Genomic DNA, 18,598 nt, shown 5'->3' on the forward strand with positions numbered 1-18,598 from the left:
TGACTCAAAAGCATTAGAAAGTGATGCACGCCAGGAGTGAGGTTTTGAAATAGCACTCCGCAATTGATACCTGTGTGTCTGCTACTGGCATTTTCTACGAAGACTGGACCCGGTCTTGCAGGTGCAGAACTGAGCAAGAAAACTGTGGATAAGATCTTAGATACTTGATTATGGCAAGTGTTATTACAGCACCTGTCCTTTGCCCAGAGAAACCCGCACACCTGGAAGAGACTAAAAGTCTGGCCTAGCTTGTCTATTCTCAAAGCCCTGCCCCCAGGCTCCAGGACTCCGCCCCTTAGTGTTGCGCACACTCAGTTGCTACCTCTCTAAGTCTCTTCCCGCTCCCCAGTATTGGGGCTGTCAAAATCCCGACTCAAGACTTCTTTAAGGCCGGGACACAGCTCCGCGCATGCTCATCATCAGCCAGGGTGGCAATACACACGTGCTTACGGCCAGCCGTGGCGCCTGCGCCGTAGCGGCCTGGAGTTGGTGCACGCAGGACGTTTCTCGCACCTTGACTCCTGCCCTCCGTGGGAGCCTGTTTGTGCTTAGTGTCCTGTGCATACGCCTTGCAAGCGACGGCGCCATGAGTCTGTCTTCCAGCGTACGAGGTGAAGTGGGACCTGGGAGCGGGTGAGGCTGGAGGCCTGCGCACCGATTGCAGCTTCCTCAACTCCTGTCTGGGCTGTTACCGCTGCCATGCGAGCCCGCGAGTCCTGTAACCTTGAGATGTAGAAGGGCAAGGGCTGGGCGGGCCTGCGAGCTTCCTGGGCAAGACCGGGAAAGGGGGCGATGGGGGCCACGGAGGCATCTACCTGTCTGGACCAAGTATTCCTAAACTAGCCAAACCCTAAAACCTAATGGTCCCGCCGCTAGCTTTTTTTTCTTGTTCTCCCATGAGACACTTCTGTGTTAAGTCACAGGGCCTGGAAAAGAGGAAAGGTTAAAAAAAAAAAAATCGGTTCCCCCTTCTCAGGTTTAAATCACCGTCAGACTGTCGATTTCCTGCAAGCCTGAAGCAATGTTTGAGTAATCACATCCTAGTTTTGCATATTTCTTTTTTTTTTTTTTTTTAAGGAAAGAAAACCAATCCGAGTTCAGTTTTCCCAGTTTTTTTGTTTTTGTAATTATAGCCCTCTGGCATCTGGCACTCAACGTCAGCAGTAGTCCAGGAGAGAGGATTGAAAACGGAGTTCTTTGAGCTCTCAGCTTTCTCAGCCATGCTTTCCTTGTGCTAGTCTAGCTTTGGAAACATAGGTCCAATTAAAATTAAGAGACTTTTCTAGCAGTCGATTAATGTAGACCTTCACATTGTAATAATCCTTGGTGGTGGTATAACTGTTAATGTAATACTGTGTGCACCAGCTACGTGATACACGCGATCTCTCTGCCCAGGTATAAAATGCCATGTCTCATAGTTTGGTTGTCTGTAACAGTAGTTAAGTAAAGGTAAAGAGATTGTCCAGAAGTTAATTTAAAAGAGCCCTATTGATTCATTTAGTAAATATTGAGCATCTAGAGTCAATGCCAGGTTCTGTAAAGGCTCCTTGTTAACTTGAGACCTAATTTTGTAATCCACTCTTTAAGTTGGAGAATTCCACTTCTGTTGCCAAAAGTTACCTGGCAACCTGGCAGAGTTAAGTGGATAACCCATGACATTTTTAAGTTACTAATGAAGTATGTAGGAGGTGATTATTTGCAAAAATTGTTTCAAAGGATGCTCATCTTGAGAGTCCGTTAAATAGAGGCACCTTGGTGCATTTAAAATAGGGATTTTTGTTTTTGATTTAAAAAAAACCCAAACCTGTATTTTCTCAGGAATAAGACTGTTGTGTAAAATAAGATACTCGTGTGACTTAAGCCACTGATCATTCTATAGGAAGACAGTTTGCACTTACGTGATATAGGCTGGAAGGTTCCAACATGGGTTTTTAAAATGTGGAGTCATTTGGTGTAAATGGGCACTAAACCATTGAGATAGCATACTATTGAAATGTGAAGTAGGTGAACTCTAGGACTTATTAACACTATCTGCAGGCTAATCTTTCTTGGAATCAAGACAAGTTTGTGGTTGCTTTTTTTAAATCTAACCATAGGGGAATCCAAAGGTGACTTTCCCATTAACTTGCCCTTCTCTAAGGTACAGGAAATTGCTTGGTGAAGAGGGTCATCAGCTTAAACTTGAAGTACTCAACTTTGTTAGAAGTAACTACTTTTTATTTCACCTAAAAACATGAAGGCTGTTAGGAGGACTGCCAAAAGACACAAAACCTTTGTAAAACTCTTTAACCAGCACCTTCTTACTTCCTCAAATGTAGTATAGTAATGTGGCAAGGTAGGGACAGATGTCTTAGGAATCCACCTTGTAATGTTTAGATTTCATTTTTTTCTGAATTTTTAAACCACACTAAAATCTGCATTTTTGAGTTTGGGGAAGATGAATTAAGATACTTGTTTTCGGGGCGCCTGGGTGGCGCAGTCGGTTAAGCGTCCGACTTCAGCCAGGTCACGATCTCGCGGTCCGTGAGTTCGAGCCCCGCGTCGGGCTCTGGGCTGATGGCTCGGAGCCTGGAGCCTGTTTCCGATTCTGTGTTTCCCTCTCTCTCTGCCCCTCCCCCGTTCATGCTCTGTCTCTCTCTGTCCCAAAAATAAATAAAAACGTGGAAGATACTTGTTTTCAACTAAATAGGTTAATAATTATAAAGGGTTTAGAAAAGTATTTAGCAGAGGTAAGCTGTTTTTAAGTATATGTTAACTAAAAAATAAAAGGATGTGTCTATGCATGCAGAATTCTCCTTTATATTCAGAAGAAAAATAATGGGTGGTGGGTTATAAATAAAATTAATGGGGATCAGGCCAGGACATGAATCTGGGAGAGGCAGTGAAGATAAGTGGAATTAAAATCCTAAGATCCCATGCAGTGAGATGATTCTTAATACCCATTTGGTGAATGATACCAGCCTTTTTTTTTTCCCTTATTGAGGCATAATCAACATATGTATACCGAACTTATTTTTTATTTGATACCAGATACTAGTTTGTTATAGTCACTACTATGGAGTCCCCAGTCTAGTGACTCCTCCTCATACCCAGTATATGACTTTTAGGAAGTTTACTAAATGTCTTGCTCCTTGATACCTCCAAAACTCATTGAATCTGCTCCTTCAGGTTATAAACAGTAAACAAATATTGGGGTTGTTGGGGTCTATAGATGTAATAGGATTGGTAGTGAGTTGATACTTGGTGGAGCTGGGTGAGGGTACATAGGAGTTCATTATAGTAATCCCTGTATATATGTCTGAAATATTCCATAATAAAGGTTTATATTTAATCTGAAATGTTTAAATCCCACACTTTGATACAGTAGTTAAGATGAGGTCAAAGATAAGTCATTTGGTATAAGAGCAATGTGATGGTAAGATGGACAGATGGAGTTGCAAATTCAAATTAGTAATCTATTATTTTTTTTTACCCAGCTAACATTGAACACCACCTGTGTGCCAGGCCTGAGAAAAAAACATTACCAGGCACACCCTACCAATCTGGGGAAGAGACCTAGGGAGGCAAAGATTTAAACACAGCTCCCCTTCCCCTCTCCTGAGAAGAAAAGAACATTCTGATTCTGTGGCAGTTGACACTGGGCAAGAGAGGACCGTTTTGGACAGAAAAGAGGTTAAAGGAACAGAAAGGGTGAGATTTCTAAGTTAAAGCAAAATTATTCCCACAGTAGAGAAAAGCTGAGGAATGGGTTATAAACAAGGGATTTGGAGACAAGTTTATGTTTTCTCAATCTCTGAATAATGCTGAGAGAAAACCAATATTATATTATACAAACCAGGGTTATACAGTAGTAAACCAAGGGAAGAGTAAGAATGGGAGGGATTATTTAGAAAGGTATTTTCTGCATTTTGTTCTTTATATTGGCTTATCAGTTGTATTTCTTTGTGTACATAGAAAGCACTGTTAAGCAAAATTGGGCAGAGTGGAGTTTGATATAAGTGTAGAAATACTGTTACCTGTAGAGAGCTATCTATAGAGAAGGGAAGTGAGGATAAAATCTGACAAGGCAGAAGTAGTGCTCAAGATAAAGAGTGTCTGAGAGGTGCCAACTGAAATGTCTTTAAAAATTGAGTCTTGGTAAAATCTCTTTTTGCCTCTGAGATTGTGTTTATTCTTAATAGAAGATATCTGCTACCAAGAACTAAGTATCACTTCGGTTTTATTGTTTTTATTTGTTTACTATCTTGGGTTTTCAATTCTTTCTCTATTCTAATTATTGACTTTTAAATCCATTGTCATTCTTGACTATCTCTACATTGTTTCCTTTTCCTTCTTTTCTCTAGGGTTGCCAGTGGCATCCACAGCTTTTTGCCAGAAAAAAAAAAAAAACTGATTCAGGCTGCAATAAGGAAATGATAAAACAAATTTCTTATTCTGGAAACTTTTCCATTTGTCTCTAATGAGACAAATTAGAGAATTAGGATTTGTGAAGAGGGGAAAGGGAAATTCTTAAGAATTTATCTGGCTCTATGATTCTGAAAAATCAATTGGAGCAAATGCAAAGCCATTTTCCTAGCACACATGGTACTGTGACATTTATATAGGGTCAAAAGTGACCCTTGTTAAGGGGTATGGTTACAGTGCATGTTTTGATTCCCCATGGGGCAGCTACTTTTCAGTAATATCTAGAGTCAGTTCCCATTTCTTTCATTTTCTATTGCCTCTTTTCTGTGTCAGTTATTCTGTCATTTATTCCACTGTCAAAAATTCCAGGGAGGTAAAGTTTTAAAAGAAAAGTCACCATATGGATTCAGTGGCTAATATTGGATTCAGAGGAAAGAGACTACAAGAATGTTTTCATGGTTAAAGATTCTTTTAACCTATCATTAGCTTCAGACAGAAATTCCTATAGGACTCCCTCTTTATGTCGAGACAAATTAATCTTAACCAATTTTAGTTGTTCCTTGGATCTCAGGCCTTTTTGTAATATGTAGGCACCATTAAAATAAATCGTTAGTGATTACTTCATAATTCACCTAAAAAGTAAGGTGTAACTAAGATCAACAGTATCTAGGGAGTTGTGTTATTTTATTCTTTTGGGATATTTCCTCCTTTTAAGTTTATACTAATGATAAAATTTAGCCAACATAATTGAGCATATACCAAGCAAAGGAATATTTTACCCCATTTTGTGATAGGTACATTAGCTGTTCAGAGTGACTTTCCATTAGCTTAGAAGTGCAACTACAGCTCCTGACATAGAGAATACTTTCTCAAGAGAGTTCCATGGTAAATAATACATCAAAAAGGAAGATCATGAACCAGGCTAGAAATCAGAGCAAAGTTTGAGCCCTGCTTGGAATTGCTGCAGGGTAATATCATGAAGCAGCACTAAAATTCAAGACCAATCTACAAAAATTGTGTAGTCAAAAACATTCTTCAATGAGTCCAAAGGTTTGAAGCTGTCAAATAACTTACTAACTTGTTTTCTCAGTCACGCAGCACCTGGGAAGGACATCACGTTTGTTTATGTTAGGGGATTTCAGCAAGGAAGAATGAAAATGATGTAGGAAGAAAATAAACTATTAATGTAAAGAAAAATACTATGGTTGAAAATAGAATCCAAGGAACGTGCAAACATTTGATAAAAAATAAATTGTTAAATAAGGTAAAAGAGAGCACCAAGCTAAAAGGAACTAAGTGTGAGAATGGTTGTTCCTTCCCATTACAGTTTTGTAAGAATGAGCTTGCTCCAATTTAATGTAGGGCACTATTAGGAATGGTGATTAATCATATTAGTGCAATAAGAAATTTGACTCTAGTGCAAGTAAGCCATACAGTTAATTATTCATTATATGTTTTTATTTGGCCTTGGAATATGTTTTTTGTACTTATCTCTCTAGGGCTTTATTCGATAGTTTGGGAATTTATTTGAGATACTGTGAAGATCTGACTCAGGAAGTGCTGGGAAGCAGTCCAGTGTGTTTACCTTGACCCCTGTTCAACTTCTTCCTTGCAGTCCACTCCATGCTGGGAATAGACAACTCTCCTCTGAGGCTGAGGCTAACCAGACTATGCAGAGCTTTCTTCTCTCCAGCGTTCTGTGGAATTGGGGTAGTTAAGTGCTTGGGTTTCTAAGGGCTCCTTGAAGGCAACATGAAAACATGGCGTGTTAGTCAAGCAAATAATTGAGTAGAAAAATGTCATTAAATTTAAAATGAAGTTTGTAGAGAATTCAAATCCTCATACACTGGTGGATAATGGAAATTTAGAATATATTAAGTGAGAATATTATATTCTGTGTAATTAGAGACTAATTATATTCATCTTTTATATGAAATTAATATATTCTGATTTTTATTCTAATGAGAAAGCACTTTGAAATTTAAAAACAAACACTTTTGAATGACTTTGAAGCCCAGAATCCTACTGGATATATTTCTTTGAATGTTTAGTGTTAAGGGGTGGTTTTGTTTTATTTGTCCTTTATTTGTTTTTTCTTCAGATACCAGTTATGTTTTGTTTCATTTGTCCTTTTTTTCCTTCAGATACCAGTTCTGTTTTACATTAAAAAATTTTTTATGATGTTTATTTTATTTTTGAGAGAGAGAGACAGAGAGTGAGGGGGGAGGGGCAGAGAGAAAGGGAGACACAGAATCTGAAGCGGCTCCAGGCTCTGAGCCATCAGCACAGAGCCCAGTACAGGGCTGGAACTCACAGACCAGGAGATCATGACCTGAGCAGAAGTCAGATACTTAACTGACTGAGCCACCCAGGCACCCCTATTTTACATTTTAAAATCACTAAAGGACCTACTATTTAAATGAACTCTGATGAGTCATTTTATTAACATAATCACCTCCTGATTTTTGGGGGGAGGGGAGTCTTTGTAATCTGAATTTTTTTTTTAACATTTATTTTGAGAGACAGAGAGAGGCAGAGCATGAGCAGGGGAGGTGGAGAGAGAGAGAGAGAGAGATAGAATCTGAAGCAGGCTCCAGGCTCTGAGCCGTTGTTAGCACAGAGCCCGACGCGGGGCTCGAACTCACGAACTGCAAGACCATGACCTGAGCTGAAGTCGCACACTCAACCACTGAGCCACCCAGGCACCCCGTCATCTGAATTTTTTAATGTATCAGGGTTTGTTTGTCTGTTTTTAAGCAATAGGTATCTACAGGCTTACATGTATTTTAAATCTATTTATGAGCACTTTAAAAATTATTAAGCATGGTTTTTCCTTGTCCATCTATAAAATAATTTTTAAGTTTCCTTCTACCTTGATTTAGCCATCAGCATTCAATAGAAAATACACAATTACCTCAGTAAAGGCTGGGGAAAGTCTTAACAAGAACTATTACACCAATGTGTTGTGATCATTTTGTTAACAGTAAAAACCTTTGATTATTGGGATGCTTAACTCAAAAACTGGATTTCCTGAATATTCATGTTAGTAAAAATACACATTATTAGCATATATTTTGGTTTTGATAATTATTCCTGTTTTCCTTCCTTACTCTAGTTGAATGGATCGCAGCAGTTACTATTGCTGCTGGTACAGCTGCGATTGGTTATCTAGCTTACAAAAGATTTTATGTTAAAGATCATCGCAACAAATCTATGGTAAACCTTCACATCCAGAAAGACAACCCCAAGATAGTACATGCTTTTGACATGGAGGATTTGGGAGATAAAGCTGTGTACTGCCGTTGTTGGAGGTCCAAAAAGGTGAGGATAAACAAGTCCTTTGTATTAGTGCCATCTTTAATGTTGCATTTCTTTTTAAACTATTTTATCAAACATATATCACCAGATATTGTTAGGATATCCCCCCCCCCCCGTTTTTAAGTAATCTCTGTGCCCAACATGGGGCTTGAACTCACAACCCTGAAATCAAGAGTCCCATGCTCTACCGACTGAGCCAGCCAGGTATCCCTTTTCCTTTCCTTTTTTTTTTTTTTAACGTTTGTTTATTTTTGAGAGAGAGAGAGAAACAGAGCCTGAGTGGAGTTGGGGGACAGAAAGAGAGGGAGACACAGAATCCGAAGCAGGCTCCAGGCTCTGAGCTGACAGCACAGAGCCTGACACAGGGCTTGAACTCATGAACCACAAGATCATGACCTGAGCCAAAGTCGGATGCTTAACCAACTGAGCCACCCAGGTGCCCCTCTTTCTTTTTTTTTTAATGCATCTTATTCTTCTCTGTTTTCCATGTACTCTTCAGGAATATATTTCCTAGAACATCTAACTACTGTGCAATAAAATTCTATTTTCCCTTATTGAGGTCAGGTGAATGTAACTGTATTCTTGGCCAAGAAGAGAGAAGAATCCCTTTATTTATTCTTAGGATTTCCTCCCCACATGGATCTTTATCTCCACTCTACCAGGAAAGAGAGTATGCAGCCTAAAACATTAAAGAGGCACAGAAAAAGTAAATTCTTTTCTTGAGCTTTCAAGCTCATGGACTCTAGAATAAGTTTTTAAAAATTCAAGAGAAACTTGGAAACTGCCCTTGAAAATTTCTTATCTGGGGGCACCTTGGTGGTTCAGTGGATTAAGCATCCAACTTTGGCTCAGGTCACGATCTCGTGGTTTGTGAGTTCGAGCTGCGCATCGGGCTCCATGCTGACAGCTTGGAGCCTGGAGCCTGCTTCGGATTCTGTGTCTCTGTCTCTCTCTGCCCTTCCTCTGCCTGTGTGCGTTTTCTCTCTCTCTCTCTCTCTCTCTCTCTCTCTCTCTCTCTCTCTCAAAAATAGACAAATATTTAAAAAAAGAAGACAAAGAAAATTTCTTATCTGGTAAATACATTTGCCCTGTATCTAAGCTTGCTTTTTTTTTTTTTTTTTTTTTTAAGATTTTATTGTTTTAAAGTAGTCTCTCCACTCAATATGGGGCTTGAACTTACAACCCCGAGATGAAGAGTCACATGCTCTACGAACTGGTGCCTTTAAGCTGTAGCTCCTATACTTAAATATCGAACAGGACTTTTTAAAATCTTATTTCCTTTTGTGTTAATTACATTTCACCAGGCTTCCATTTGGAACTATCATCTATAATACCTGTAGCTGTTAGGCAGCTTTTAGACAGTGATGCCAGCTAGTGACCTAAAGATAGTAAAATGCTTTCCTAAGGTCATCTTGAAAAGCTTCATATATTGAATGACTTCAGAATTTCTGATATATTGTGAGAAATATGGTGAAAAAATACTGTATGTACTGCCATTATTAGCATTTAAATTAAACAGATTTCACTAAAGATAACCCTATAACGCATAAGAAAATAGACAATAAAAAATGATATATCTGTTTCGGAAAGCACTTCTCAGGAACTACCTTTTCCCACAGTGGAAAGCCATTACACAATTAAGGAAGAAGTCCCGTACTAAGCACTGGAAAATGTATTCTAACTCCCTCCCCCAATACAATGATGCTGTATAATCCAGTGACACAGTACTTAGATAATGTCATTGTATCTGAAAACTGATGAATATATGGAATGTGCACCAAAAATTAATAGTCCCACTGCAAGTTGTACCTTAAAAAGAACACTGTTCATTTGGTGTGTGGGATTATTTATAAGTACTAGTAGGGTCTCTAGAAAATAACCCTCAATAATAATTTATAGACTGCACCTGGTTTTTTTTTTTTAATTATGCTCATACTAGGTTTTATTCTCCTGTTGCTCACCAAAATATAGAAACAGTATCTTTAGAAATTCAGAAATTTATAAGTCAGAGTGTGGTCGTTCTTTAGTCAGTGATCATTTAGTGTCTTCTATATATGCATGGGAAAAGTTAAATAGTAAAATAGCAGGTATCATAGATGTGTACAGTAGACTCACAGGTGATTTAAGTGGAAGAAAGAGCTTACACTGGGCTAGAATTTTCTGGGAAGGCATAGTGATAAACATGGGAGTTAAATTGCCCCTGGAAAGATTGGTGGTATTTGAATAAACTAGCAAGTTTGGGGAACTCTTTCTCAGAATCTGTAGGAAAGGACTCAAGTGATCAAAGCTGAGATCAATGTAGAATCTAGTCTGGTCCTTGCTCTCCTGAGTAACTGTGTAAGGAGTTTGTGCCTCCAGACATTGGGGAGCTTCTTGTCAGGAATTTAAAAGTCATGATACTTACACTGGGTGCTAGCTCTAGGAAAGGAGAAAAATGGACAGATATTGGAAACATTTTGAGGGAAGGATCAGCCAAATGCACTGACTGATTTATATGGGAGATTGGGGGAGAAAAACAAACTCATTAAAGTATCTAAACCTGTAATAGTAGAAGAGATGATGCTGTTAACAGAAATAAGAATTCAAGAAGAAAAGCTGATTTTCTAGGATGATGACAAGGAGTTCAGTTCCAAAGTGAATTTTGAGGTGACATTTGAATGGAAATGTCCAGCAGACAATCTGAAATGTGGGTCTAAGGCTGAGACATCAGAGTTCGAGATAGAGATCAGCAAAACTAAGCCAAGCATAAGAATGCCAGCAGATCCTTCATGCAGATGAAAATCAAGGGCTAAGTATGAAATCTTAGGGAATTATTTGCATTTTGGAAAGAGGAATAAGAGCCAAAAAGGAAAATGAAATCTTGCCAGAGTTAGAAGAAAACTAAGAATATCATGGTTTCACAGTGGAAAACGGAAGGTTTCAAAGATTTGGCTGTGAATATCAGCTTGTGCAAAGACAACTAGGTGAATATTATAGTAAGAGTTGGGTTAAACAATTAGGCAATTGACCTTTTGGTGTCATTTCAATGGAATAATGCTAGAAGTCTGAGTGTATATCAGAATTTCAGTAAATATGACAGTGAATGGAAAGCAGGGGAAATACAATGACTGCCTGAGTGAACTCTAAAGCATAGATTTGGGGGGGTCAAGTAAAAGATGTTTGCTTTGGTTTGGTTTTCCCAGAGGGTAAAGAAAAGGTCAGTAAAGCAAATAGGGATTTAAAAGGACTAAGATTGTAAGTATTTCAGGAAGAATCACAAATGGACACAGTGGTTTAAATGGTTTATTTATAAGCCTTTATAATTCAACAAAACATTCCAGGATTATTTTTTCATCATGCAGTTTAGAGTTTCTAGATGGTTCAACTAGAGGTGGTTATTCCCACAGGTAGACTTCAAGGAAAGGAATGCCAGACCAGTCATTCCCCCCCCCTTTTTTTAAAGCTTATCTTTTATACTGTTAGTGATCCCCTTTGCCTTTAGGATTTGTCAGTTATGAATTTTCACTGAATCTTAGAAACTTTTTATTCCCACAGAATCAATTAAGAATTTACCTTTAATATTATTCATGTTAATGGATGTTCTTATTCTTCAGGTATCGTTGGAAACTCCCCATGTTCCTGAGGTACCTAAGGTTATCATAGGGCTGCCAACTCACACATTTACGTGTCAGTGCACAAAAGACTTGTAATTAATACCTTTGATTAGATGACTCTGTTGATTTCATTTTCAGTAATCTTTTCCTCATACAAACCAGTTGTGTTTATAATATGACAAAATTATACCTATCTCAAGAAAAGTTACATGTGATAGAAACTTTAATTCAATTCTAATTCATTCTTAATGTACAATCACTGGTAACCTATTGTGTGGGTCTAACATTTTTAGTGGTTTTTCCAGACCTCATGAATCAGATCTCTTAGCAGTGTGCAGAAATTACATTTTGCCTCATTAGTCTTCTCTTCCCCCCAGGATTGGTATGCCCTCTGCTGTTTGAGAAACTGGCCTCTTCATAGGATTTCACAAAAGGGCTATCCATATGTGACTTGAGAAAGAAAGGAGCCAATAGAGTAGAAACGATTAAAGTGACTGTAAGGAAGTATTATTTGAGACAGTGCCTTCTTGAAAGAGGGTGGAAGGAAATGAGAGTAAGAGCACAGAGGTGAAACTCAGGAAGGAAGGGAAAGCCTTATTTTCGAAATAAGGAAATGAGAGAACTTTGATGTCAGAGGAAAGAGTATGCAACCTAGTCTTGCTAATTCCCCCTCTCCCAGTTGTATTTTGGCCATCCAGGAGGCAGGAGAGGGTGAACAAGGACAGTAGAAGGATGCACACTAAGAAATCAAAAAAAGGAGGAAAGACATGCCAGTTACTATCGGAAGCTCAATTGAAATTGAAATGCAACTGAACATACTATATAGAATCATTTTGTTTCACTTACAACTTCATGATTTGAATTGGGTTTTTTTGTTAGTAGTGGGCTTGTTTTTGTTTTAGGGTATGTGTGTAATAGAAAGTCCATCCTATTGATGGTTTCGAGGTGGGTGCACTGAGCCCATTTCTTCATAGAAACAAAATTCTGAGTGTTGGTTACATAGCTTGTCCAAATCACATAAGGACAGTCTTGTAATTCTGTTATATCTACTATCTTACATTTTACTAAAGTAAGTACCTAAGAATGGAATAAAATGTCATATTCTCTCAGTATCAGATCTTACTGCTTTGGTTTTCTTTCTCAACCAAAGCAAGACTATTTCTGAGAGCAGTTTATGATAGTGAGTCAATATAGCCCCTGGCAACCTCCTTGGGAAATAAAATCCAAACTCATTAAAAATACAAAGTTTGGAGAAGGAAGATAAATGTTTTTTTCTTTTAATTGTTGCAGAGAGAAGAGATATGGAGGAACATTTATTTATTATTTATCTTGAAAAATCCAAAAAACAGAAACATAATTTGAGATTGGGGAGATTGAAAAGAAACAAATCTTGTATATTTTACATAAGACTGATGATGTTGCTAGCTTTCCAAATCAGAAGCAAGAATCTCTAGTTTTATTTATCCTAATCATTTATTCTAGTCCCTTTTCTAAACCTTCTCTTCCCTAATTTTAAAAATAATTTGGGATTAGTTTTCTAATTGGGTTAACAAACATAATAAGATATTTTCTGGACATACAGGAAATTCAGCCAATTTAATTTACAAACTTTTCTCCAGGATTTGTTAAATAACAAACACTGGCATCTTTGATATTAGAATCACATATGAGTAGGGGCGCCTGGGTGGCTCAGTCGGTTAAGTGTCTGACTTCAGCTCAGGTCATGATCTCGCCATCCGTGAGTTCGAGCCCCGCGTCAGGCTCTGGGCTGATGGCTCAGAGCCTGGAGCCTGCTTCCCATTCTGTGTACCCCCCTCTCTCTGCCCCTCCCCTGTTCATGCTCTGTCTCTGTCTCAAAAATAAATAAATGTAAAAAAAAATTAAAAAAAAAATAGAATCACATATGAGCTAAACTTTTTTCCATCAAGTATTTGATTCTTTAGGTTTTACTTTTATGTATTGATATATTGAGAATCATGAATTAATTTCAATAAGCATATTCCATTAATATGGACAATGTATTCTTAAGAGATTGCTAATCCAATCTTGAAGTAACTCATTTTGGTCCTTGGTTGAAAAAAAAATTTTTTTTTTGCTGTTTTCATTAACTTAAAATGAAAACTCTCTAATGAATAAATATAATCACATGAAGTTGGAAAGAGGATTCTGACTTAAGTCAGTAATTCCTGGGATTAGGTGATAAAGAAAGTACTATTAAGAGACATCTGTGTCTCTGAACAAAATGATTTTTAATGCTTAGTTTACACTTTAAAATCATAAAAAGCTTTATATATTATAAAAGCAGGAAAGTTTATTAAAGAAATAGGATCTACTATTTGCTGCTTTTTAAAGAAATACTTGGGTTTTTTTTCTTTTAAAACAGGAAACAGGCATATTTTAGTTTTTAGGCAGAATTAGATATTATATAAAAAGCATATTCTCATTTTAGATGTATGGCTTTCTTTCATTAGATTATCTTTGTATATTTCTCTATAGATTTCTCTCCCGTTCTTCTGGCATCTAGGCATAGTAGTTATCAGTGCCCACAGTGCTTTCCCCCCCCCCCCTTAAGCTCTATGCCCAACATGGGGCTTCAACTCACAGCCCCAAGATCAAGAGCCACATGCTCCAGCGATTGAGCCAGCCAGGCACCCCATCTCCTGTTCTTGAGTCTATATATAGAGAAAAATTATTTTTTAAAATAAGTTATTTTTCTAGTATTTAAGATGAGATTTAAAAAATACACATTCTATTTCAGTAAGTTCTTTGAGGCTTTTTAATTGATAAATACTTCATTTTTCAGAAATACAATTTATACCATATATGTAAAACTACAGTAACATGTTTTGTGTGTGCTGTATATAAAAAATAGTGTCTTTTACAATGTAAACCTTTATTCTCACTGTAAAATCACCTGTGTTGATTAAACATACGTCACTTTGAAATGCTGTTCTTTGCTACAGGGTACATTTTAGTTTGATTTTTTATGGATTGTTATGGCCTTTTTCCTCATCCATACCAAGAAAAAAAGCTTAAGTCGATGTTTTTGCTATAAGGACTTGTTTTTAACACGAATATACTGTGTACCATATCTTACTGACCTAAAAGAAAGAAAGAAAGAATGAAAGCTTTATATATGTTACATTGATGTTGTCATCTACCCCAAAAATAGAATTTTTACTTGGAAATATTAGATATGCTGATACCTTAGGTTTTTCTGTAATTTTTAACTAATTTACTGCCTCTTGAAATTATATATAAATAGTAAAATTAAAATGGAATTTCCTTAACATCAAATATTATTTTATTATTCGACGCTTCTAATGTCAGAGTTTAAGATTATATACCTTCACTGTCTGATTTCAGGTATCTAAAATTATACACCCTTCACTGTAATGAGGCAATTTTAATCTTTTTTTTTTTAATGTTTGTTTATTTTTGGGAAAGAGAGAGACAGAGCGAGTGGGGTAGGGGCCTAGAGAGAGGGAGACAGAGACACAGAATCCGAAGCAGGCTTCAGGCTCTGAGCTGTCAGCACAGAGCCCAACACAGGGTTCAGACTCATGAACTGTGAGATCATGACCTGAGCCCAAGTTGGAGGCTTAACCCACTGAGCCACTCAGGTGCCCCAAGGCAATTTTAGTCTTAAAGCTAAGCCTCCTATTACTTTACTCTTCTAAATAGGCCTCTTCAATGCAGTAGTGAACATTATACTAAATAGTGACACTTTAGATTCAGAGTGTAGGTACATTTAAGAAATCAAGAACAAAACCAAGATGCTAGCTATCATTGTTTATTGTGAAATGAAAATAAATGGTATAAATATAGGAGGAAACAAAATAATTCACTGGTGTAATTGGACCTTCTAAGTGTAAAAACCTGAGGAGACACCTAAAATGTTGAATTCCTATTTTTATCATTTAACAGTAGGAAAGGTATACGGTACTTACAAAAACCATTGATAATATGTAGTATAAGTAGTTAAGTATAAAAATATACCTAATTATGATGACTTTTATAAAACTTATACAGAAGAAATAATGTTATCAGAGTATACATGAGACCTGAAGATGAAAATTATAAGAAAATCTAAATTGTACTTGGCAAAAGAAAATCCTCATTTGTCTGGAAGAGTAAATAGGTAACGTTTAATAAAGGTAGGTAGAGACGAAACAGGGAAGGTCTAACAAGAGTAATGTGAAGGAAACCTAGCCATACCAAATAGTGAAGCATATTTTTTAAACACAGTTTTTATCCCAGCAGTGTAGGCAATGTAAAGCCTATAAATAGACATTTATGGGTAGAACTTACTTTGCTAAGATTATCAACAGAGGTATAAACAATAAATGTACAGCCTCTAATATTGAAGCAACAGGATCTTAGAACAGCATTTTGTAAAGTGTGCTGTATAGAACACTAGGATAATGCATATCAAAGCTAAAAGTGTCCATGGTTCAGTCAGTCTGGGAAATTTTGAGTTAAAATAGTATTTTTTAATAGCAGGATTTCTTTTAAATAATAATGTATGCTACAAATCAGGAGAATTACCTGGTATGTTTTTAAAGCAGTGAAACCAAATCAGAACATCTTTCAGGACTTAACTTCTTTGGAGCATACTCTGAGAAGCACTGTTAAAAATTTCCTTCTCTCACTTTTTCTCCCACTGGACCCCAAAATATTAGTTATATCTAAAATGTGAAATCATGGAGAGTAATGAAAATACCACATCTCTAAGAGAAAGATGTCTCCATGAAGTATGTTAAAAGGGGAAGTACTGGCATATGTGTATGAAAGTGAAGAAATTAATATGAAAAACTAAGCAAAATAATAAGGGTTGAGAAAATTGCTACAAAGGTGATCAGAAAAGGGATAATAAATACACAAATTGATTTTAAACAAATGAACTTAGGCTCTTACAAATAAATGGGAAATGGACATAGTTCACTGGAAGGGAAATATAACTGTAAGTAGCTTATAAACATGAAAAAGGTATTCAGCATCCATAAATATCACAAATGGAAATGCAAATAATGATCTGTGTATTATTCACAAGTTGATTTCTTCTTCTACTTGGTATATATACTTGGTATATATAGGCTCTTTATAAGAACACCTAGATAAGGTGGTCTAGGAAAATCTTTTTAAGAGTTATCATGTTCTATATGAGACTTAAGCATCACCCCTACTCTATCAAATTAATACTGATGTTGCAATTAGACATTGACATTCTCTCTTTTCCTAGTTCCCATTCTGTGATGGATCTCACACAAAACACAATGAAGAGACTGGAGACAACGTGGGACCTCTGATCATTAAGAAAAAGGAAACTTAAATGAACAGTTTTGATGCTGCAAACCAACTAGTCATGATGTTACCTGATTGTTTAATTGGAATGGCTACCACTTCTGTCTATTTCACTTCCCCTGGGTTCTAGATGTGATACATTGCAAATTGCAGCTTTCATACTCACAGCATTTGCCTTACTTGTTGAACCATCGTGGTACACATTTGTTTAAACAAAAAAAGGAAAAAGTAAAAACGAACCTTATGGCCCATGGGTTATCTTGGTCTTGTAAGGATCCGTTTCTTTACGTTTAAAATAATTATATTAGAATATAGTTGTATGTTGAAGTTAATACATTAAATTATTCTCAGAATGATGTATATGTAGATTGTACTTTCAAAGAAAAATCATCACCTTTTAATATTACTTAGTTAACCTAGAAAGTAAATTGGGTGTGATTAAGCTATATTAATCTCTTAATATAGGAAAAACCTGTTACGACCTTGATTCTCTTCTTGACAAACAGAGGTAATAAGAAAATATAGCTTTATGTTTTCATAGTTTTTAATCAAAATGAACTTTGAATGTTATTCTGCTTAATTATAAGTGGTTCAGGTCTAAAATGAAAGGGCACAGTAGCTTCTTTATTCATTTGCATGGATATTTAATTGACCCATTAAAGGAGCCAATACTGGAAATTTAGATCAAAGTGGTAATAGTCTTAAAGTAGTCATGAAGAAAGTTGTAAAATATAATGCTCCAGAATTCCAGCCCAAGAAGTGTCAAGCACTTGAAGCGGGGACATTGAAGGAATTGGAACACATGATGTCCAGTCTCTTGAACACAAAGCTGCACATCCATGACAGAAATAGTAGTCACAAAGCTAGATCAAAAGGCGCGAGAAGATTTATTTCCCACTCTTGATTCAGGCATATGCTATTCGGGGAAGAAAAATAATTACATTTTCTTAAATTGTATGATTTTTAAAAGCAAAAAAATTTGAAGACAAGATTTTGTTTATATAATATTCTTTGAAGACTCAGATCATTGCATTCATTTAAAAAAATGTGAAAACTGAAAATACTAGGAGCAAAAAAATATGAAGACAGGAGTAGTAATACATGTATTTTTAAAGGAGATTAGTTCTTTGGGTTTTGTGAGTCAGAAGGAAAAATCAGGACAAGATATATACATAATACAGGCATACAATTGAAATTGACAAAGGTAATGAAAATATTCCCATCATTTCTTTTAGTATACATGAATTCTCAGTAGTAGTAGGTAACACGTTTCTACTTGATAAAATTCAGAATTACCTTGGAAATCACAGGAATCAACAAACCAACTATCAGCATTCCTATATTATGTAGGATCACTGATATTTTTTAATGTACAATTTTGTGTATTACAGCACATAAAGTTTATACCAAAATTGTGTATACTAGTTTTAAGCAGCTTATAGGACTTACTTAGACCTGTCTTTAAGGCACATCTTCAATACAAAATCTAAAATACTACAAACTCTGATTCTACCTATCAGTTCCTTAAGGTGATTTTCTTTCCATGCCTCTTCCTCCTGTTTTAAGTAAGTACCAGTGGGTCTGCAAAAGAAGCACCATGCTTTTGTCAGACTCTGTGCTGACAGCTCAGAGCCTGGAGACTGCTTTGAATTCTGTGTCTTCCTCTCTTCCTCTCCCCACCCCCCCAAACTTGTGCTGTCTCAAAAGTAAATAAACATTAAATTTTTGGGTTTTTTAAATTTATTTTGAGAGCAGGTGAGAGAACAGGAGAGCGGCAGGGAGAGAGAATCCCAGGCAGGCTCCACACTGTCAACACAGAGCCTGACAAGGAGCTCAAATCCATGAACCATTAGATCATGACCTGAGCCAAAATCAAGAGTCAGAGGCTTAACCGACTGAGCCACCCAGGCACCCCAAGAATTGTCATGCTTTTAAATGTTAATTGTTTAAAAAGTAAGTCCATGAACTCGCAGTTTCTG

At 36.7% G+C, this 18,598-nt stretch overlaps 1 protein-coding gene across 1 annotated transcript; it reads left to right on the plus strand.

The window, feature by feature from the left end:
- The first annotated feature begins 329 nt into the window (after positions 1-329).
- On the plus strand, positions 330-17,608 carry CISD1 (CDGSH iron sulfur domain 1). The gene is made up of 3 exons (XM_047072807.1): positions 330-611; positions 7,520-7,725; positions 16,558-17,608. Exons 1-3 carry the CDS (start codon positions 410-412, stop codon positions 16,645-16,647), a joined length of 498 nt encoding a protein of 165 aa, XP_046928763.1. The 5' UTR covers positions 330-409; the 3' UTR covers positions 16,648-17,608.
- The last annotated feature ends 990 nt before the right edge of the window (positions 17,609-18,598 follow it).

The sequence above is a fragment of the Lynx rufus genome, unplaced genomic scaffold, assembly GCF_022079265.1.
Source record: "Lynx rufus isolate CCGP_SWC_20201006 ecotype Redwood Valley unplaced genomic scaffold, mLynRuf1.p SCAF_11, whole genome shotgun sequence".
Lineage (NCBI taxonomy): Eukaryota > Metazoa > Chordata > Mammalia > Carnivora > Felidae > Lynx > Lynx rufus.